The sequence below is a fragment of the Dasypus novemcinctus genome, chromosome 11, assembly GCF_030445035.2.
Source record: "Dasypus novemcinctus isolate mDasNov1 chromosome 11, mDasNov1.1.hap2, whole genome shotgun sequence".
NCBI lineage: Eukaryota > Metazoa > Chordata > Mammalia > Cingulata > Dasypodidae > Dasypus > Dasypus novemcinctus.
The window spans coordinates 11,087,032-11,106,980 of record NC_080683.1 but is presented as its reverse complement, the minus strand read 5'-3'; the positions used below and the strand labels follow the sequence as shown (position 1 = coordinate 11,106,980).

The 19,949-nt window shown below is 38.4% G+C and overlaps 1 protein-coding gene across 1 annotated transcript in view; it reads right to left on the bottom strand.

The window, feature by feature from the left end:
- The window catches only part of DNAH8 (dynein axonemal heavy chain 8), a 467,072-nt gene that overhangs the window by 90,793 nt on the left and 356,330 nt on the right, over positions 1-19,949 (bottom strand). Inside the window, exons 77-83 of the mRNA XM_071218442.1 lie at positions 19,569-19,740; positions 17,551-17,706; positions 13,782-13,937; positions 12,158-12,340; positions 6,485-6,590; positions 3,631-3,883; positions 3,332-3,522 (exon numbers count right to left, since the gene is read on the bottom strand). Of these exons, the coding sequence (XP_071074543.1) occupies positions 3,332-3,522; positions 3,631-3,883; positions 6,485-6,590; positions 12,158-12,340; positions 13,782-13,937; positions 17,551-17,706; positions 19,569-19,740 (1,217 nt within the window). The remainder of the gene's footprint in view (positions 1-3,331; positions 3,523-3,630; positions 3,884-6,484; positions 6,591-12,157; positions 12,341-13,781; positions 13,938-17,550; positions 17,707-19,568; positions 19,741-19,949) is intronic.

The window sequence follows — 19,949 nt, the reverse complement described above, 5'->3', positions numbered from 1 at the left end:
ACAGGATGGAAGGTTAGGTGACAGTTTCTTCACAGCAGGAAGGAAGTTGAGACTCTGAGGCAGGCTGGAGTTTGGGCAGTGCAGGCTTGAGGTTGGATGGTACCTGCCTCAGGGCAGGGAGAAGGTGTGGACTCCTTGGGGCAGGCTAGAGGTTGGGTGGTACAAGTTTGACATTGGGTGATTTTCTCAAGGCAGCCCATTACAGGTTTATCTGGCAAAGTCTCAGCAGAATTTAGGGTTTCAACATTCCCACCAATATCATCAACCCATATGTCTCCATTCCAATCCTCAGGGTTCCACTCCTTTCCAATCATTGCCCTCACTTTAACAGCAGGCACCCTGCAAGGTTGAGACTTTACTTTCCGTTGTAACTGCTACTTGCATAATGAGACTCTGGGTCTGGTTTTCAGAGATCTTAAGTCTGTGGCTACACAAAACAAGATTTTCTTTCAGAGCACACATAGAAACTTTCACATCACTTATGTGGTTCTTAAGTTGCAAATATGAAGCCTTAAGCTCATCCTTTTCTTTTATAACTATATCTGTGTATTTAGGAACAGCCAAGCAGCAGCATTATACTTTTTAACTCCACAAAGCTCTGTTAAGGTGTTAAAGAAACACTCTCACCCAGATCCTTGCCTCTTATAAACATGTAAATAGTAGTATACAGTGGTGATATTTTGCATATCTCTATTGCCAACTCACATCATGGACAGTCAGTGGTCTCTTGGTTACTGGAAACAGAGTCATCAGTGCCCTTGAATCTAATCAAAGTAGAAGGCCAATTGCAAAAATCCCAGAACCAATTCAGAAATCCCATTTTTAAGATTCTGTTTCTCAAGAACCACTCCCAGTACCAAACTGTATTAGTCAGGGTTCTCTAAGGAAACAGAACTGATAGGATATATCTGAAAATAGTAGAGATTTCATAAAATTGTTCTCATGTGACTGTGGGGATGCACAAGTCCAAATTCTGTAAGACAGTTGCAAACCAGGGTCTCTGATGAAGGTCCTTGATGAATTCCCCCAGGAGATGTTGTCTGTTTGAAGTAGAGCTGGGAATTCTCTCTCTGAATGCTGAAGTTACTTCCCCTTTTAAGGCCTTCAACTGATTGGATGAGATGTCACTTTTTGATGATGGCAATCTCCTCAGTTGAGTGTAGATGTAACCAGTCACCTATGCAATCAACTCATTGATGATTAAAGTCTATGACATGCTCTTGTATTACAGTTAGCCCAGTACTTGCTTGACCAAACAACTGGGCACCATTACCTGGCCGAGTTAACACATTAGCCTAACCATCACACCGTGTATCTTGCTTTGGCTAATGAAAGTATAAGTGATATGTGTCACTTCTGGGGTAACTTTTAAGAACCAGAACAGAATTTGTCACATCCCATGGAGACAGCCTGGATACCTGAGTGACTATGGTAAGTATGTTGGAGAAATAGCATCAATTAGAAATAAACCTTTCTTGTGTTAAGCTGTTGATATTTGGGGATTTTGGGGACTGTTTTTAATCACAGTACAGCATGGCCTATCTTGCCTGAAACTAGGTCCCAAAATCAAATTCACCAATTCCTCACTCTAATGAATTCAATAAACCAGGCCAAACTCTTCACACAGATCAGAAATCTTAGATTCACTACTGACTCCTCTCTTGGCTCTCATGTCCAATCAATTGCCATTTTACTTCCATGGTCCCTTATATCTATTTCTTCCTTTATATTACCACTGTCTTTATCCCAGGTCGGGAGTGCATTTTCCATGGTCAGGAAGTTTGTGACAGACTCCCTTGCTCCTTTCTCTTACAATCCAATTTATGTCCACCAGATTAATCTTCCTTAATATTCCTTAAAGGATAATAGTGAACATGTCCATCTTGTTCAATATCCTTCAAACAATCCCCCAAATGTGTATTTCCAAGAACTTAAAAAAAATCTCACCAAGCATATATAATTTCTCCCTCCTTTCAGACCCAACATTTTGTGTTTAGCTTTCTTATGACTCTTAGGATGTTTTGGAGTCATATTTTACATGATCATAATCCCTATTATGAGGCTGTCATTTCTTTTAAAGCAATGTCTGGTTCACCTTTGTGTCCCCAACACTAACATGGTAGGTTTATATAGTATGAGCTCAATAAGTACTTGTTCAGTTGAATTTAAAAGAAAATACCATACTTCTTAATTATACTTTTAACATGAATGTATTAGTCAGCCAAAGGGGTGCTGATGCAAAATACCAGAAATCGGTTGGTTTTTATAAAGGGTATTTATTTGGGGTAGGAGCTAACAGATACCAGGCCATAAAGCATAACTTACTTCCCTCACCAAAGTTTATTTCCACGTGTTGGAGCAAGATGGCTGTCGAAATCTGTGAGGGCTCAGGCTTCCAGGGTTCCTCTTTTCCCAGGTCCTGCTTCTCTCTGGGCTCAGGTCCTCTGTTTTCTCCACAAAGTCAGGGGTAGGCTATGAGGCTCTCTAGGCTTTGCCTCTCACCACAAGGTCAGCTGTCGACTATCAGGTAGATGGCTCTGTCTCTCTCCCCAGGGCTTTTGCTGTGCCTAAGGAGCTGTCTCTGTTCCTCTGTGTTCTTCTCCTGGCTCAGGTCCTCTCTTCCAGGGGCTTACTTCTCTTTCCTCTGTGTCCTTACTTCCTGGGGCTACAGCTTAAGGCTTCCGCATCAAACTCCAACATCAAAACCCCAACATTAAGAACCCTTAACTCTGTCCTTTGCCATGCCATTAACCTGTGAGTTCCCACCCACCCCTTGGTGGGTGGGGACTCAATGCCCTAATGACATGGCCAATCAAAGCCCTAATCATAATTTAATCATGCCCAGGTACAGATCAGATTACAAACATATTCCAGTATCTATTTTTGGAATTCATAACCATACCTTACTACTACAATGGATATTAGCAATGAATAGGATTAACTTCAAGTCTGAAATGTAAGTGTGCCTTTAAAGTCTTCAAATTATTATACTTCTTTACTTAAGGAATGTGTTCTTGTAATAGGAAGCTAACCACCAGCATCACTTTTTTTCACTCTGGCATTGGGTTCTCCTAATCATGGTCAACGTTGATTAGACTTAATCAGGTTATATAATTAAAAACCAAAGTTAGCAGAAACCTGGAATAAGTTATCTTGAGTAACCAGAGCGAATAAATGGAAATCAGAAAAAAAGAGGTATGAAAAAAGAGCTTCACTTTCATTAGAACACAATTTCTCTATTGTGTCTTTAAAAAATATGTTTATAGCACATCAAAGAGCATATCAAAAGCAATATCCTTCACATACCATGTTCGTATTTCAAATGCTTTACCTTTAATGAGAGCCTGAAATTCTCTGTGCTTAACTGTTCCTCTCTGAAGGTCAATCTTTAAGGTCATGAGGAGTGTAAAGAGGAATTTGTGGTTTTCATATAGTCCTCTGACCGAATATGTAAAAACTTCATATGTCAAAAACTCAATAATATTTATAATTCTCTTTTGAGGTAGTGGAGACTTCTCAGATCTACAAAACATTTTAAAAATCAAAGAAATGAAAATCAATTTCAAAAAGAGTAGAAATACAAACAAAATTTTTAATTAATGCTTTGGGATGAAGACAGCAAAGTCCCACCTGGCCATGGACTGGTCAAATAACTTTAAGAACTGGGCCAGCGAGGTCTGGTACATGATGTTGACCATGCTCATCTCTGTGATGAGGAAGTAGAGGATGCTTCCGCGGGTCGCCGCAGGTCGGAACTCCTCCTGGGCCATGTTAATCTTGATCTCTGTTTCCCCAGCCACATGGAGCTTTTCACTTACTTCAGCTGCTGTCTGTTTGGTGGTTCGGAGGACACCAATGAGAGATTCATCATCTACCAAGGAACCTATAAAGTCAAACAGGAAGAGTGGAGAATACAAGATGGAAAAACCCCACCAGGAGATACATCACTATTGAAATCATCCTGTTAATTTTCAACTCTATTTCTTCAGAGCCCACAAGGTAGGAGAATAGAACTTCAAAGGCTCCTGAGGCACCTAAAGGTGTCCATCCAACTACCACCCAATGCCTGAATCCTTCTAAATATTCCTGTCAAGGGATTATCCTCCACTTTGCCTAAATATTGCCTGCAAAAGAGGATTCTTTTTTTTAATATACTTTTTAATTTTTTAAAAAGATACTTAGATTACATAAACATTACATTAAAAATATACAGGATTCCCCACTCCCTACCCCTCCCACATTTTCCCACATTAAAAACATCCTTCATTAGTGTGGTACATTTGTTACAATTGATTAACACATTTTGGAGCATTGTCACTAAGCGTGAATTATAGTTTACCTTGTAGTTTACACCCTCTGCCGCACATTTTTGTAAGTTATTACAAGATATATAATGGTCTGTATCTTTCATTGTAATATCATTTAGGATAATTCCCAAGTCCCAAAAATGCCCCAAATTACACCTATTTTTCCCTCTCCCTCCCCTCAGCACCATCAGTGGTCACTGCCTCCACATTAATGATAAAAGTTCTTCCATTGCTAGAATCACAATAAGTCTATAGTAGAATAACAGTAAGTCTACTCTAGTCCATCATTCATTCCCCAATCCTGAGGATTCTGGGATGGTGATGCCCACTCTGTCTCTAATTGAGAGGGGGCTTAGATCCCATGGGGCAGAGATGGGACCATCTTGCTTGCAGTTGCAGACACTCTTTGTTCCCTAGGATGGTTGTTGTCCATCATCATCTCCTCATGAGTTGTCCTGGGTGAGTCAAAAGAGGATTCTTAAGCAGCCCACATTGATGGGCCATCAGATGTCTGAAGACAATAATTATGTCTCCATGGACTCCCTGTGATGGTTTGAACTGCTCCTTGTGTGCCATAGCTTTCACCTCCATTGGCGTCTTGCTGCTTCTCTTCTAAGTGTCGCCAGGTTGTCCATCCAGCTGTCTCATGGCACAAGCTGATCCAAAAGCAACATGCTGAATGATACATTCTCTGTTCCTATTGCTCTAGTAGAACAGTCCTTGCCACTGAGAGCCCTGGTGCCTTTACGTCTCTAACAAGAGTAAACTGAGGTACAGTGAAAGCATCCTACCAGCTACTGGACAGCTAGTAGGGTTTAACTAGGGAAGATAAACCCTACTATTATTTTTAGTTTTATCCATTATTGTTGTTTTAAATCAAAATAAAACATGTTTATCACAATAAATTCATTTTTGAGATGTGGAAGAACACTGAACATGCTGAGTTACAGGTGGCCTTATCTTCAATAACAGTGCTCTGGCCTCCCCTGGGTTTCTGGATGGCAGGTGATGCTAAAAGGAAGTGCAGAGTTATCTGAAGGTCATGCCATGGCCACGAGGGAAGTCCAAACTGCAGTCACCCTTACAGGAGGAAGATCTTGACCTGACACATTCTCAACAGGATAGAGGAGACCTATCCTTGCTATTTAGAATGCCCAGACACGTTCCAAATGCCTGGAAGGCAGAGGAACGGGAGACTTCCCAGTAGAAACTGGTACTAACTAAAGGTGGTGCTGGAGACTTGTGAGAGTGACGCATAACAGACTATTGGGAGGAGAGGTAAGATTTATTTTTCAATCCAAAGATTAAAGTGATATTGGGAAATATTTGTTATTATACAGCTAATAAACGGTGGGACTTAGGTTGCTGTAATTTGCCTATTACAAAACAAAAAAGGCATCAAAATGTTTGTTGGGTAAAATTTCCTTTTTATATATTAAAGAGAGAGTACATCCCAAAATTGGGGTATGGTGTGATGTTTTGGCCGCCCCTGATTTCTTTCTTTCTTTCTTTTTTCTGAAGTACCAGGGACCGGGGATTGAACCTGAGACCTCACATGCAGGAAGTCAGCACTCAACCACTGAACCACATTAGCTTCCCTGAGTTTGGCTTGTTGTCTTGTTTCATTTTCTCAGGACAAATCCGGGACCTCCCATGTGGGAGGCAGGTACTCAGCCACTTGAGCCACATCTGCTCCCTTATCCCTGAGTTCTTATTGGGAGATCAAGTTAAGCAGAAACTGAGCTGGGCCTTTGGCACCCAAGTGCCTCTGACAAAGAATACACATAATCACAACACATTGTGGTAATTGTGTTTCAATTCCAAATGAAAGAGTCAATCTAAAAATAAAAAAAAAAGTTAGATTGAGCACATTAGTTTCCTTTGGGCAAGCAAATTAGCCTATTATGAGTTACCCAGTTCTACTGTGAGCCCTTATTTTTCTCAGGAGAGAGCAATTATATCAAGAAAAATGTGTTATTCTCAAACGCTCAGTCTCTATTTTCTAATTCAAAAATCAGATTCTCTGCAGAATGCCTAGAGATGGAAATTGCCTCACTTGTTTTTGCATTGATAACTTGACTTATTTCCTAACATCTGTAATGATGAAGGCATTTAAAAGAATTTACAAGGAATCATTCAGAATCTGTTACTTTGATTACTTCTTAACAACACAATACCTTTTGTAGCACTTAATTTATAGAGGAGGTTATCTTCAAGTTCTTTCATCTTCCGTTTATTAAAAGTAACATCCTCCAAAAGTTTAACTCTCTCAGACTCTAACTCCTGTTGTTAGGAAAAAAAATAACATGAGACCTGTAATTACTAGTTATTATCTGCAAATCTACCTTACCAGGGTTTGTTATCAAATAAAAAATGTTTAAACAAAAGTGCCTTTCAAATGACAGAAGAAATTACTATCATTAGCCAAATCGATCTAGCTGTATTTCTGTTTCTCTGGATAATTTTTAAAAAATTCTTCACACTAGCATTAAAATTTCCACAGCACTTGTTCTGGCATGCATGAAATGAACCTGTTAAAGTCATTTTGCCCAAATCCCCCCTGCTCTTTTCCAAGCTCTTAGTTAAATAATACTGTCCCATGCTCTTAGCCCTGTTCCCACACTGCTCCATGAGAAAGGCTAACTTTTTTTTTTTGGAGGTACTGGGGCTGGGGATTGAACCCAGGGCCTCATATGGGGGAAGCCATTGCTCAACAACTGAGCTACACTGGTTCCCCGAAAGGCTAACTCTATTTGTAGTCAGAAGTGACAGAAACAAAGGGCATTAATACCAAGAAAGCAAGGGGGTGCTCAGGCCAAATGTGAGTTCTTGACTTGGGACCTGCAGATAGGATCACGAGGTATCTTGTTTTGCACAGCCAGGTGCAAATACGAATACATTTTCCATTGTATTTGCCTCCTCCTTATACTGGAGGGGCTAAATTGGGTGACTGGAAGGTATGTTTGAAAAAATTTCAAACTTTCAGAAAGGTTCCAAAACTAGTAAAATGAACAATCATATACTTTTCATCAAGAGTCACCAATTAACATTTTGCTTTATCATTTTCTATTTAAACATATTATTATTATAAATTATTATTATTACTATTTCTGAATCATTTGCAGATGTTTTGATCTTTTGCCCCTAAATACTTTAGCCAAGTATTTAGGACATTCTCTTAACCAAAATAGTTTTCAAATTCAGGAAATCTGATATTGAAATAATATTCTTGCTTACTGTAGTCTAAATTGAAATAGTCTCAATAACATCCTTTATAGCTATTTTTCTTTTCCAATACAGAATCACAATTGCACTTAAATTATTTTAAAAGTGTGTTTTCAGAATATTTGAGGAAATTTCTTGAAAATCTGCTACAGAAATCCCATCACTTACAGAAAGTCTTCCTAAACCAATTAGTCAATCAAAACCACAGCACATAAAACATAAGATAATTAAAAATTTAGAAAACCGTATAGTCTAAAATATAAACCATAATGTAAACCCAAATGGAACCATGTTTGAAAGCTATTGTTTCAACATCTGTACATCAGCTGCAGCAAATATAATATGAACATGTAAAAAGATCATTGCTGGGGAAGGGACAAAGAGTTTGATGTTGGATATGTGGGAGTACCGTATATTATATATGTGAATTACTGTGATCTAAAACTTTTGTGGGGAAACAGACTTGGCCCAGTGGTTAGGGCGTCCGTCTACCACATGGGAGGTCCACGGTTCAAACCCCGGGCCTCCTTGACCCGTGTGGAGCTGGCCCATGCGCAGTGCTGATGCACGCAAGGAGTGCTGCGCCACGCAGGGTTGTCCCCCGCATAGGGGAGCCCCACGCGCAAGGAGTGCACCCCATTAGGAGAGCCGCCCAGCGTGAAAGAAAGTGCAGCCTGCCCAGGAATGGCACCGCCCACACTTCCCGTGCCGCTGACAACAACAGAAGTGGACAAAGAAACAAGATGCAGCAAATAGATACAGAGAACAGACAACCAGAGGGGGGGAGCAAATTAAATAAATAAATAAAATCTTTAAAAAAAAACAAACAAAACTTTTGTGAAGACAAACTTAATAAGTAGGAAGAAAAAAAAAAGGAAAGGATGTAGATACTGAGGAATAAATGGAAGAAATTGCCTTGCCACTGTACATACAGGGCAACACCTATAGCAGTGTTGAAAGGCAAAACATCAAAAACAAAGCTTTTTCATTTTTTCAATTTTTTGATACCCCAATTTATTTTTACTTCATTTAATTTTTCTAAATATATATGTATTCTATATCTAACCTTTAAATCCATCACTATATTCCATTTTGCTATTAATGGAACCTGGCAATATGTTAGGCTTCATTTTTAGAGAAATTTTGGACCACAGAGAGGTTCAACTATGGCAGGGGAGGAACACAGGTGTGGGGTGTTATTGATAGGGGGCACATGGTTGGGCGAGAGTACTCCAGGGCATGTATACAGCATACATAAAAATGTTTGGATATTTTCATAGTGGTTTCAGTTAAAAACAACAAGTGAGGGAGTGCTGAGTTTCTAGCCAGGGGAGCTCTATCACATTCCCCAATGGAACAGCAACAATCCCCCAAGTGTAATGACAAAGACCGATAAAGACAGATAGTCCAACAATGAGCCCTTGATACTGATGGCTATGATTATGAGCCTGTGCACCTGAAATATGAACTAGGCCTAGAGCTGCAGGGTGCTTAAGAGTTACCTACTGAGAGCCTCCCTGTTGCTCAAATGTGGCCACTAAGCCAAACTCAGCACATAAATGCATTACCTCCTCCCACCCAGCATGGGACAGAACTCCCAAGGATGAGCCTACCTGGCACTGAGGGATTACTACCAAGCATCAGCTGATGATGTAACTAGAAAAAGACCTTAAATAAAAGGGTCAGCTCAGACCAGCAGAATATCTCAGCCTACATGTAATATCAGGTGTTAAAAACTGCTTTATGACTTTGGATAAAAGGGGGAATTGGAAAGGACAAATGAGTTTATATGGCTATGAATCTCCAAAAAAGAGTCAGGAGATTATCAGAAGGGTAATGCTTATGCACACCTCAGCAGGATCCCAGAGACAGCCAAAGTAGATAGAAGCCCAGGTACTAGTTCTCCTGAGGGCTACAGAGACCCACAGGTTCTACAGTCATGGCAGATGGCTCTGTAGTTCAGTGCCATGTCAGTTGGCCCTACTTTGGAGTTTGTGTTCCTGAGTGTGATGGAGTTGGACTCAGATATGACCTTTCTACACATGCCTCTTCTGTTACTTTTACTGGACCTGTGGTTGGTGCTGGGGTTGGTGTATACTCAGGAGACTTGAATCTCTGGACTGTCCATGTGACAGCCAGCCCTGAGCCTCAGCAGAATTGCAACTCCTACCGTCTGGTTTATTGGACTTACCCTGGCCAGCTAACAGGGAGGTGAAGGTCAACCACTATACCAGGGAGCCAAGAGTGCCTACAACTGCAAGCAGGAGAACTGCATTCATCATCCATGTGGAATCTAAGTCCCCTCTTGATATAGAGGAGGAATGGACATAACCATCCCAGGGTCCACAGGCTGGAGGAATAGAGTATGGATTAGAATGGACTTACTGATATTCTACTATGGAACTATTGTGATTAGTAATGGAAGAAATTGTAGCATTGATGTGGAGAAAGTGGCCACAGGAGCTGCTGAGGGTAGGGAGAGGGAAAAAGAGATATGATGTGGAGGTATTTTCAGGACTTGGAGTCATCCTGGGTGGTACTGTGGCAGGGACAGATGATGGACATTGTATGTCCTGCCATGGCCTACTGGGTAGACTGGGAGAGAGTGTAAACTACAATGGAAACCACTATCCATGTGGTACCAGCAGTGCTCCAAAATGTATTCACCAAATGCAATGAATGTACCACGATGATGAAAAAAAAAATGTATTGTTTAATCTACATATATTTATGAATTTCCTTTTTCTGCCTGTTATTAATTTCTAACTTAAAAAAATAACAATAAAATAAATCACACCACAACCTGGGGAAAAGAGAAAACAAAAAGACCACAGCACAGCAATTCTCTGAATATCTATTATGACTTGTATCACAATCTCCTATATATTATTTCCCTCCAACTGGATTCTGGGCATCTAGAGGACAGGCAATTGTCCTATTCATTTGCATATTTTTGACAGCGCTAACCTGAGGCTTTGCAAAGAAGAGTCTCAACCCCATAAACATGCATTAAAATGAAGTGTGCTGAATTTAGTTCAACTCCTTTTACATTGAGGAAAACTAAGAAACCAGAAATATTAACTCCAAATAGTCCCCAAATAATATACCCAGTTAGTTACTGACAGAGACAAGCCTAATACCCTTGTCCTCCAATTCCAAGGCTAGTGTAATTGCTGTTATACTAGCAAGTTTGTACTATCTGATGGGTGTTGATGAAGGTCATGGTTGTTTTTCCCGGGGAATAGCTAATGAATCATTTTCATTGAAATTATTAGTACAGTAATCCAAGGGCAAAAGGAAATTACATTAGCTTTCGTAACAACATGATAAGAAAAAACAGGCATCATGGCATTGGGAACAGCAAGTTTTTCAGCATGACCTATAAAGTTTCTCCAAGGAGACTTGACATGGTAGAAAATCCATATGTAATAAGGTAAGGCCCTTATTCTCTCTGGGCCTCCATCTGTTCATCTGTAAAATGGGGATGTCAGGGGAGCAAATGTAGCTCAGTGCTTGAGCATCTGCCTCCCACATACAAAATCACAGTACAGTTCCAGGAACCTCAAAAAAAAAAAAAAACCAACAATGGGGAGGTCATAGCAGGATGGTTAAGAGAATAAGACATAACGTAGCAGAATGCCCTTCTGCATATTAGATATGCATTTTGTTTTCTCAAACAAGAGAGGTGCCAGAAGAGTCTTCTTGGAATCACAATAGGAAAGAAAGGTTGGTATGAGCATCTTAGTACGTCTCTTGAAGGAGAAACTAAGGCCTCAGTGGTATGGGCGTTCTGGAAATATGGAGGGTAGCCTACCTTAGAGAGAGGAGCGGTCTTCTTTTGTTAACGCAGGTTAGTGCAGCATGCACAGGGGATCTGAACAGTGAGGAATTATTTCAGAATAGACTGACAGCACCACTTGGACCACCAAGAACTAATTTTACCAGTGACACCATGTGGCCCTGAGAGACAGAAGCAGTGGACAGGGTGGGCAGTGGAGGCGGGAGGGTGTCGCGCCCTCCCTGCCTGGCTGTGGAAGCACGACTGACTCTCTTTTGGGATTCTATAAACTCCAGGTTGTTTGTTGGAAAATGAGATCAAACAGCTAATGTCAGTCGAGCTGGGGCTGTGCTCCTTCTACCTCCACCAGACCGGTGGCCCCCTCTATTATCTAGTTAGGGTTTTACGTATCCTTTCTCCAAGGTTGTCTATTTCTTTGGTGTCTGTAGCATTCCACTATCCCTTTTTGATGGTCTTTTCCTCCGTGTTTGTGGCCATCTATTTACATTCTTCCCTTTTCCTCCTCTTCTGTCAATTCCTCTTTTGGTCATTTCTCTTACCCTCCCATTTTATGCCTCTCTGCCCTTGTTATTTCTAACTTGGCCTTTTCCTTGAACCCATAATACAAAATTTAATTACAACTTATATAAAATATACAAACTTTCTAATATTTTATGCAAATATATAAAATATTTTAAGCAAAGAGATTTATGCATAAAATGTATTTTTACTGAACTTATTTTTAAAATGTTTAATCTTGCATCAGCTTCTTAAAATCTTTCACTCTTAAATTGTTCTTTGTTTTAATAGAATCCTTCATTGTACTTAATTAACAAGGAGTGAATACCTGTTTCTCTGTTAGAATTACTCTCCTTAGTAACTGATTCTCAAGTCCTTTCACTGTAACGGTAAAATCAATGACAGATGTTTTGGCATTGATCTCAGGTGTAAAAGCAGGGTTTGGTAACTTTGTAGTAATATAAAGTTTAAACGAATCCATGATATCACATTCCTTATCACCGACTTTCACCTAAATCATTTCAAACATAAAATTAAAAACAGCTTAACAGCACCAGGAACTTGGGTTCAATTTAGGAAAGAATTACCAATGGTAAGGGCTGTGTAACCAGAAGGAATTGTGAAGGAAAGTTTTAAAATATAAATCACTCATCTTAAAAGCCTGTTCATTTAGAATAATTTCGATTTGTGGTACTGTCTGAAGATATTTTTAGCCATAATACCAAGCAAATTAAATGAAAATTTGTCCAAAACAAATGATGAATAAAGGAAAATCCAGATATGTCTAAGCTCTGACTTAAAAATTTTAGTAAATACGTTTATTTGTATTTATCACTCATCAATTGTAGTTCAGGAGCTGCTAATTTTTCTCACTTGAGGAAATCATTTCCTACTATAAAAACTTGCCATGTTTACAGGAATTATATTAAGATTTTCTGTGTTTCAGAGTCATATATGAAGCATATTTGACAACAGAATGAGTAATGCCATTTTCGGAGAAAAAGTGCACATTTAACTTTTCAGCAATATAGTATTTGTCTTAAATGCTAATATTTACAGTATATTGAAAAATAACTTAATTAATTTTTAATTAATCTTAACCCTGTATGTGGTTGAATGGCACATATTTAAGACTGTAAGATTTACATTGCAGATAAGAACCTGGAGTCTTTTAAAAGACCTTCAGGAATGGAGTTTGTACAACTTCCTTAGACATGTTGAATATGACACATAAGTGTATTCATAATATGAAGAAAAAATTTTAAGTAAATCTTTTTATGAAAAAATTTGCATTCTTTACTTACACACTGAGTGTCAAGAAATTAAGTTTTCCTAAGCAAAAAACTCATTCAGAAATGCTGCCATTCATTAAGAAATCAAATCAAAGAAGCCAGAAGGTAGAGAATGACAACAATTAAAAAAAGAAGCACTCATACTGAAAACAATTCATGTTATCACCAACCATCAGGAACAGGGTCCTATGGCTTCCAGCAAAGTCAGTGAGTTTGGGCTGAGAGTTAATAAACGGAGAAATGAACAAATCAATGTCTACAGACTTTATTAAAAATGCTTTTTTCTCTAGCAAGAAAGTCCAGGTTTTCTTGTTTATATATTTATCTTGTTTGCAAAACCAAATTTCTTATATATTAGTTGCTAATATATATGTATATATATGCATATTTTGTATATAACACTAATGTATTATTATGTCCAGATAGTGTGTTTCCTTAATATGTTATTCAGTTTCATCTAAATGGTTCCTCTTACCAAAATATTGTTCTCTCTTGTATTTTTTTATATACCATAAAAGAATAAAAGGAAACACTGCAGTCTGGAAATATTTTTTTTCCCCAATGTACCAAATACTACCTCCGAAGGAAACTGACTTCGCTGCTATGCTCAAAAAGATAAGTAGATGTCACTATTGTTCTTTTCTTTTTCACAAAGTTCACCTTGAAAGCAGTGCCTGATTTAATGAAATTCTTTTCTAATACATTATCCAGGACTGGATCCAGCTCCTCCCGAATGTCCTCAATGAGAAGTGGTCGGCCCAAGGAAAGGCTGTCCTCCAAGTGAGTGCGGAAATATTTATGGTTCAGTGATGTCACCTAAAAATAAAGAGCTCGTTAGTATATAAATGTTGCAAAGAATGTACCCATTCCTAAGTGGAAATCAAGGCATTTGTTGGGCACTACAGGAAGTCTTACTTATAAAAATAAAAGTAAAAAACAAAAAGTAACTGTCAAATCTTGGTGAATAATGACTCTGTTGCAGCACCGGATGTGCTAATGGGGCCTCTGTGAGAGTCAAGGGGCCTTCCTTAGATGGAATTTCAGGCTCTGCTCCTAACAGATTTAAGAGAAGTAATCAAGGATTAATCCTTTTAAATTTATATAGCTCAGAGACAGCAAAATAACTTACATATTTGTGATATTTGTTTATCTTCTCAGGACCTCTATGAGTAGATAAGTGATAAATAAAATAAACACAAGAATGTCAGAAATGATACATTGAGTCAAGCCAATGTTCATTCAGGTGTTCTGTCTCTAACGGTGGTACCATTTGAGGAACATTATAATGCTTTATTCTATAAAGTCAATCTGAAACATTATATATTCCCACACTTTTAGAAATTAGAATTCTGAATGCCTGGTGGGGTTCCCCATTTTTAGATCAATATTTGTTATTAGTTTGTTATTAGTAGACATAGTGGGCTGGTTGAGCTTTACATGAACAAATTGGCTTTGACCTCTTACTTCTATGATCCTTCCTCCCTCTAACAGTGAGGCCCTCCAAAGGTTCAGTCCTCAGAAATCTATTCTGTCTCCTTATACTCTAGCCCCTGAAAGCAACTATGCCTTTCCACTATTGTGGGTGCTGGCCTTAAGAGAAAAGAAGAAACCACTGGCACAGCAGGTGAGTAGGAGGGTAGAATTAAAAAAAATATCTCACTTGTTAGGAACAAAATGTGGAATTGAAAATTTAAATAAGTCTACTTTTATCCTGTCAATTAAAAAGGAAATAACTAAAATAAAAAATTCCACATGTAAAAGCATTTTTTTCCCTAGGTAGCTTTATTTATACTAATGATGTGCTATGAAAGGCCTCGCTATGAGTTGATAAGAAAAAGTGAATCTCAACAAAGAGCTTTACTTATCTTATTAACCATGATGAGACAAGGTCCCAAAAAGACAAAATTTAATTGTGTCCTGCTCTATTTCTGATAGACTCCCTATTTCTGTGATTTCCTTCTAAAGTGAAGAAATAATGATTTCATATTGTCAGTTTATTTAAGATTATCTTTATCCATCCATAAGCTAGAAAAATATCTTTGAGTCGTAATTTCAGGTTTAATTTCCTTGTTTTTGTTTCGTTTTTAAATAACCCCACTATATGGTTGCCAATTCCAGAGCCTGGTCGTCTTCGTGGATACTTTGGGTTCAGTCTTTACAAGGTGGTCAGTGAATTCCTGATATGGAGACTTGCTTACACATTCTCTTTCTAGAAGTCAGAGGCCTTGGAGATGGCATCAAAGTTAGGCTTGGCAAAGCTACTGAGGTGAATGGCAGTTTCGTTTTTCATTTGTGTGTGTTTGTCCACATTCTTGTCTGCATGCTAGGAAAGCAATATTTTCTGAGCAAGGAGAATGGAGTTCAATTGACTTTCATCCTAGCAGTTGATGGTTTTTAAAATAAAGAAGTGACTTTGGTGTATATCTATTACTTCCACAAGAAGACCCCACAAGAATTGGGATGCATCAGCAAGGCTCTCCATGAGTTTAATGCCAAAATGGAAAAACAAAGCTAGGATCAGGAAAAATAGTAGTGGTCATGGCCAAGAGAGACAGGAGCTCGCTTTGATCGAAGGATGTCCAGGCAGGGTTGTAAGAATAAGATGAGCAGAGACTCAAAAGCCAGGGGACTCAAGGAATGAAGGAAGGGACAAGTTATGGCCGAGCTGGATCTAAGAAGCTAAACTCAGGAACGGAGGTGTTTCCAAATACTCCATTTGTGCACTCTCTGTGAATGCAGCTCCTTAAGTTTTGTGGGAAGGGACTCCATTTCCTTAACTCTTCCCCTCCATTTACACTCTCCCTGATCCTTTCTAGGATTTCACTGGGTTTTCTAAGTAAACATGGAATTTTGCATTAAGTTTTGGAGTACTAATGAGGTGGGGTATCTTAGGTATGCTCCTACATGCTGGGCAGTATCCACTCGCCTGAGAAGTCCCATGCCTTGTCTGGAACTATCAAATATCTTGGTAGCTCAGCTAAATGTCTGATGATCCACAGGAGCACTGGTGAACAAAGGCAGGTGAATAAAAATGTTCTATGGGCTAAGAATAAGTCAGGGGAACTTTACACAAGGTAGTTCATAATTGTATTTTAAAACAGAAGACTAGCAGCATAATAAATTCACTTAATAAGTCTAATGACGCATATCTAGATTCTTTTGTATTTTATATTACATAATCATGACTCTGCAAATAATGACAGTTTCATTTGTTTCTCCCCAATCTTTATGCCTTTTATTTCTTTCTTTTTCCTTATTATACTGGCTAGGACCTTCAAAATAATAGTGTAGGCACTCTCATCTCATTCCTGATCTAAGAGTAAATCTTTCAATATTTCTCCATTAAATATGATATCTGCTATAGCCTTTTTGTAAATTTTCTTTATCCATTTAAGGAAAATTTCCTGTATTGTTATTTTACTGGACGTTTTATCAGGCATGGTATGGAATTTTACTAAGTGCTTTTTCTGCCTTTATCAAAATGACTCACATGATTTTTCTGTTTTTTCTTATAAAAATTACACAATGGATTGATTCATTTAAATTCAATAAATATAGGAATTTTATACTATATAAGAGCTGTGCATAAAATACGAGATGGGTAAAACTTAAGTCCAACAACCAAGAGGTTTATGAAACAGTATTGGACAAATGTGCAAAGAATGATAATTCAAGACAGACTATAAGTTCACAACAGAAGTACAAACAATATGTTGTGTAGATTCAGGGCAGGCTATATTAAGCTGGAGACAAAGAAAAATCTCGATGAAAGTAGCACTGGATGTGGACTTTGACGAATATTTAAGATTTTTATCTGAGAGTAGCCAATAGAGTGGAGAAAGATATTCTGTGTTAGCAGAACTAGTTTAAGCAGAAATATGGAGGCAGGAGACTTCAAACTCTGGGAACAGTGTATAGAACAACGAATAGACAACATGGGTAGTTCAACTGAAATATCAATGGGAACAAGATCCTCAAGGGAACATGAATGCTGCAGTCCTGCCCCTGTCTACCCCCACTCTAAAATGAATACCTCATTAGACCCCAAATACAAAACTGAACTCCAGTATGCTATGCAGTACCAAACACGTGAGTTAAATTAGTGAAAATGGCCTTGAATGGAAGGAACACAAAGTTCTAATTTTGCTGTTTTCCTGTAAACTCAAGCCTAAGCCCCAGAGGAAAAGTCACATCCAGCATTAGCAAAAACAATAGAGCGAGGGAAACAGGGAAGGAGAGTGATAACGAGAGAGCTAGCAAAGAAAATAATGCGAGCCTTAGTTCCAGTTAGCTGTTATGAAACTTAAGGGTATAAATTAGCAAATATTTATCATAGAGGTGATTATTTTGTGACTGGCAGATTCAATTTAAATTTTGGGGAAATTTCACAATTTCAAGATTACCTTCTCGTGCACCATATAGAACATACCTGCAAATCATTTTCTTTTTCCTTTGATTTAATCCAAGTTTTGCCTTGCGTTTGTGGATCTATCAGGAGTGGGTATCTAGTGGCTTTCGTCACAATAATGCCATTCTGTATTGAGAGGTCATCTCCTGGTAATCCCTGCAGCCCCCACTCACCAATCTGAATAACAGAAAATGGGTATGGCCGTTCAAAGGAGAGCAAAAACACTTTCATTAGAATTAAAAGTAGTGTAATTTAAAATAACATTTAAATGGACATCTTTTCCCTTTGAAACTATGCACCTGGTACCTAGAAAAAAATACAGATTTATATATCTGAACCAAATAACATTAACTTTAAAGGGTGGCCATGGTGGCTGCTAGGTGCGGGGAAAGGGAGGAAGAGATGAGATGGGGGAGGCGTTTTCGGGACGTGGAGTTGTCCTGGGTGGTGCTTCATGGACAACTACGGGACATTGTAGATCCCCCCAGGGCCCACTGGATGGAACGTGGGAGAGTGTGGGCTATGATGTGGACCATTGACTATGGGGTGCAGCGATGCCCAGAGATGTACTTACCAGTTGCAATGGATGTGTCATGATGACAGGAGAGAGTATTGCTGTGGGGGGAGTGGGAGGTGGGGGTGGTGGGGTTGAATGGGACCTCATGTTTTTTAATGCAATATTTTTTTTAAAAATGAACTAAATAAAAAAATTTTAAAAAAAAACAAATAACATTAACTTTAAAAAAACAAATTTACAATTTAGTGAATCCTTTTTTTAATGACCCAAGACTAAGTTTAGCCTTTTACATTGTATTTTCATCCTTATGAAGAAATGTTGTAAGTTGATTCTATATCAAACCTGATTTGGGGATTTTGAAGCAAGATTGCTGAGCATTTAAAGAATATAGGGGCTTAAAATATGGTAGTATATGGGAGGAGGGGCCCAGATTGACTGAAGTTAGTGGGTATAATGAATATAATAAGATGTCAGAGAAGAAGATAAGACCTAAGGGACAAGCCCCTGAAACTTCCCCTTCCTGCCCTTTGGTTCTGCTTACATGGGATATAGGTAATTACAGAGCAGAAGGCAGATAAATTAGATTAGATGAGATATTACATTGGTGGGAGCTCATCAATGAAATATTTGTGAATATTTCCTTCTCCAAACTAAGAATGGACTGCAAACCTCCCTCTTATAAAAAATCACCCACAACCCAATGACCCAAACTTCGTTAAATTATCCTAGGACCTCCAAAAGGCCATAATTAATAAAGAATACATTGGCCCATTTTGCTTCACCAAGGCCAAGTGCATTACTAATTTATAATTTAGTCCCTGCAAGGACAAGTTCAGCATTGTTCAAATTGGAAAAGATTAACTTTAAAAATTTTATATACAGATAACATGGCATCCCTAAGGAAAGAGCAACAACTGGGGAGCATATTTACGAATCAAACAAGGAGCTCATGAATATAAATTGCCTCAAAAGCATTTAAGACCATATGATGAGCTCTGTAAGCTATACTGAAAAATGACAGTGGCATCAAATTCCCAGCAAGGAAGGTTTGCATATTCAAACTAAATATTATTCAGTGACACCAGAACATACCATTATGCTATTATATTATGGAATTGGACACTAAAAATGATGGATAATGATCAAAAGTAGGCTAAAACCAGTATTTCTGACCTAGATAATGCCTACCTTTGTTTAAATTGTTTGAGAGAGTGTGTGACTTAACAGGAGTGGTGTAAATAAAGGAGGTAATAAGAGCAAGTATCTGCAAGCCTGTAACTCACAAATGTTCTTTTAATTCATAGCAATAAAACTGGTTTTACTTCGAGAGCAAGATTTCTTAAAATGTAAAGGAACTTGTAGGTCACAAAGAAAATTATTTTTTGTAACACTTAAGCATCTTCAAAATAATCTTTTCCATTAAATGAAAAAAGAAAAAATAGTTGTACTTTGATTTCTTAGTAAGTAAGAAATAAAATGAGACAAATTCAAGCAATATCATTAGGAATACTATAAAACTTACTGTTGGAGGATCCACCAACATTGAAATAAGATTCAAGTTTTCAGTAAAAGGAATTTTCCGTGATCTCAACTCTGCTTCCCATTGATCTTTAAGCAAAAGATTCCTAAATATTTGATTGAAAGGACCAAGGTAGGAAAGGAATCCAGTACACAGCAGAATATCACCTACGAGTCTGTTAAGAAAAAATACACAAGCCCCCTTCCCAAAGTGAATTGTCTAACACATTTTAAGCTATTCTATTATGTACTTTGAAAGGCCACAGTGCAATTTTGTTTCGTTACTAGGTGAAACCCTTCTTTGCTCCCTGCTTAACACTTGGTGGCCAGACATGGACAGATCTAATGGCCAGGGAGCAAGGGAGAAGGCTACCTACTGAAATGA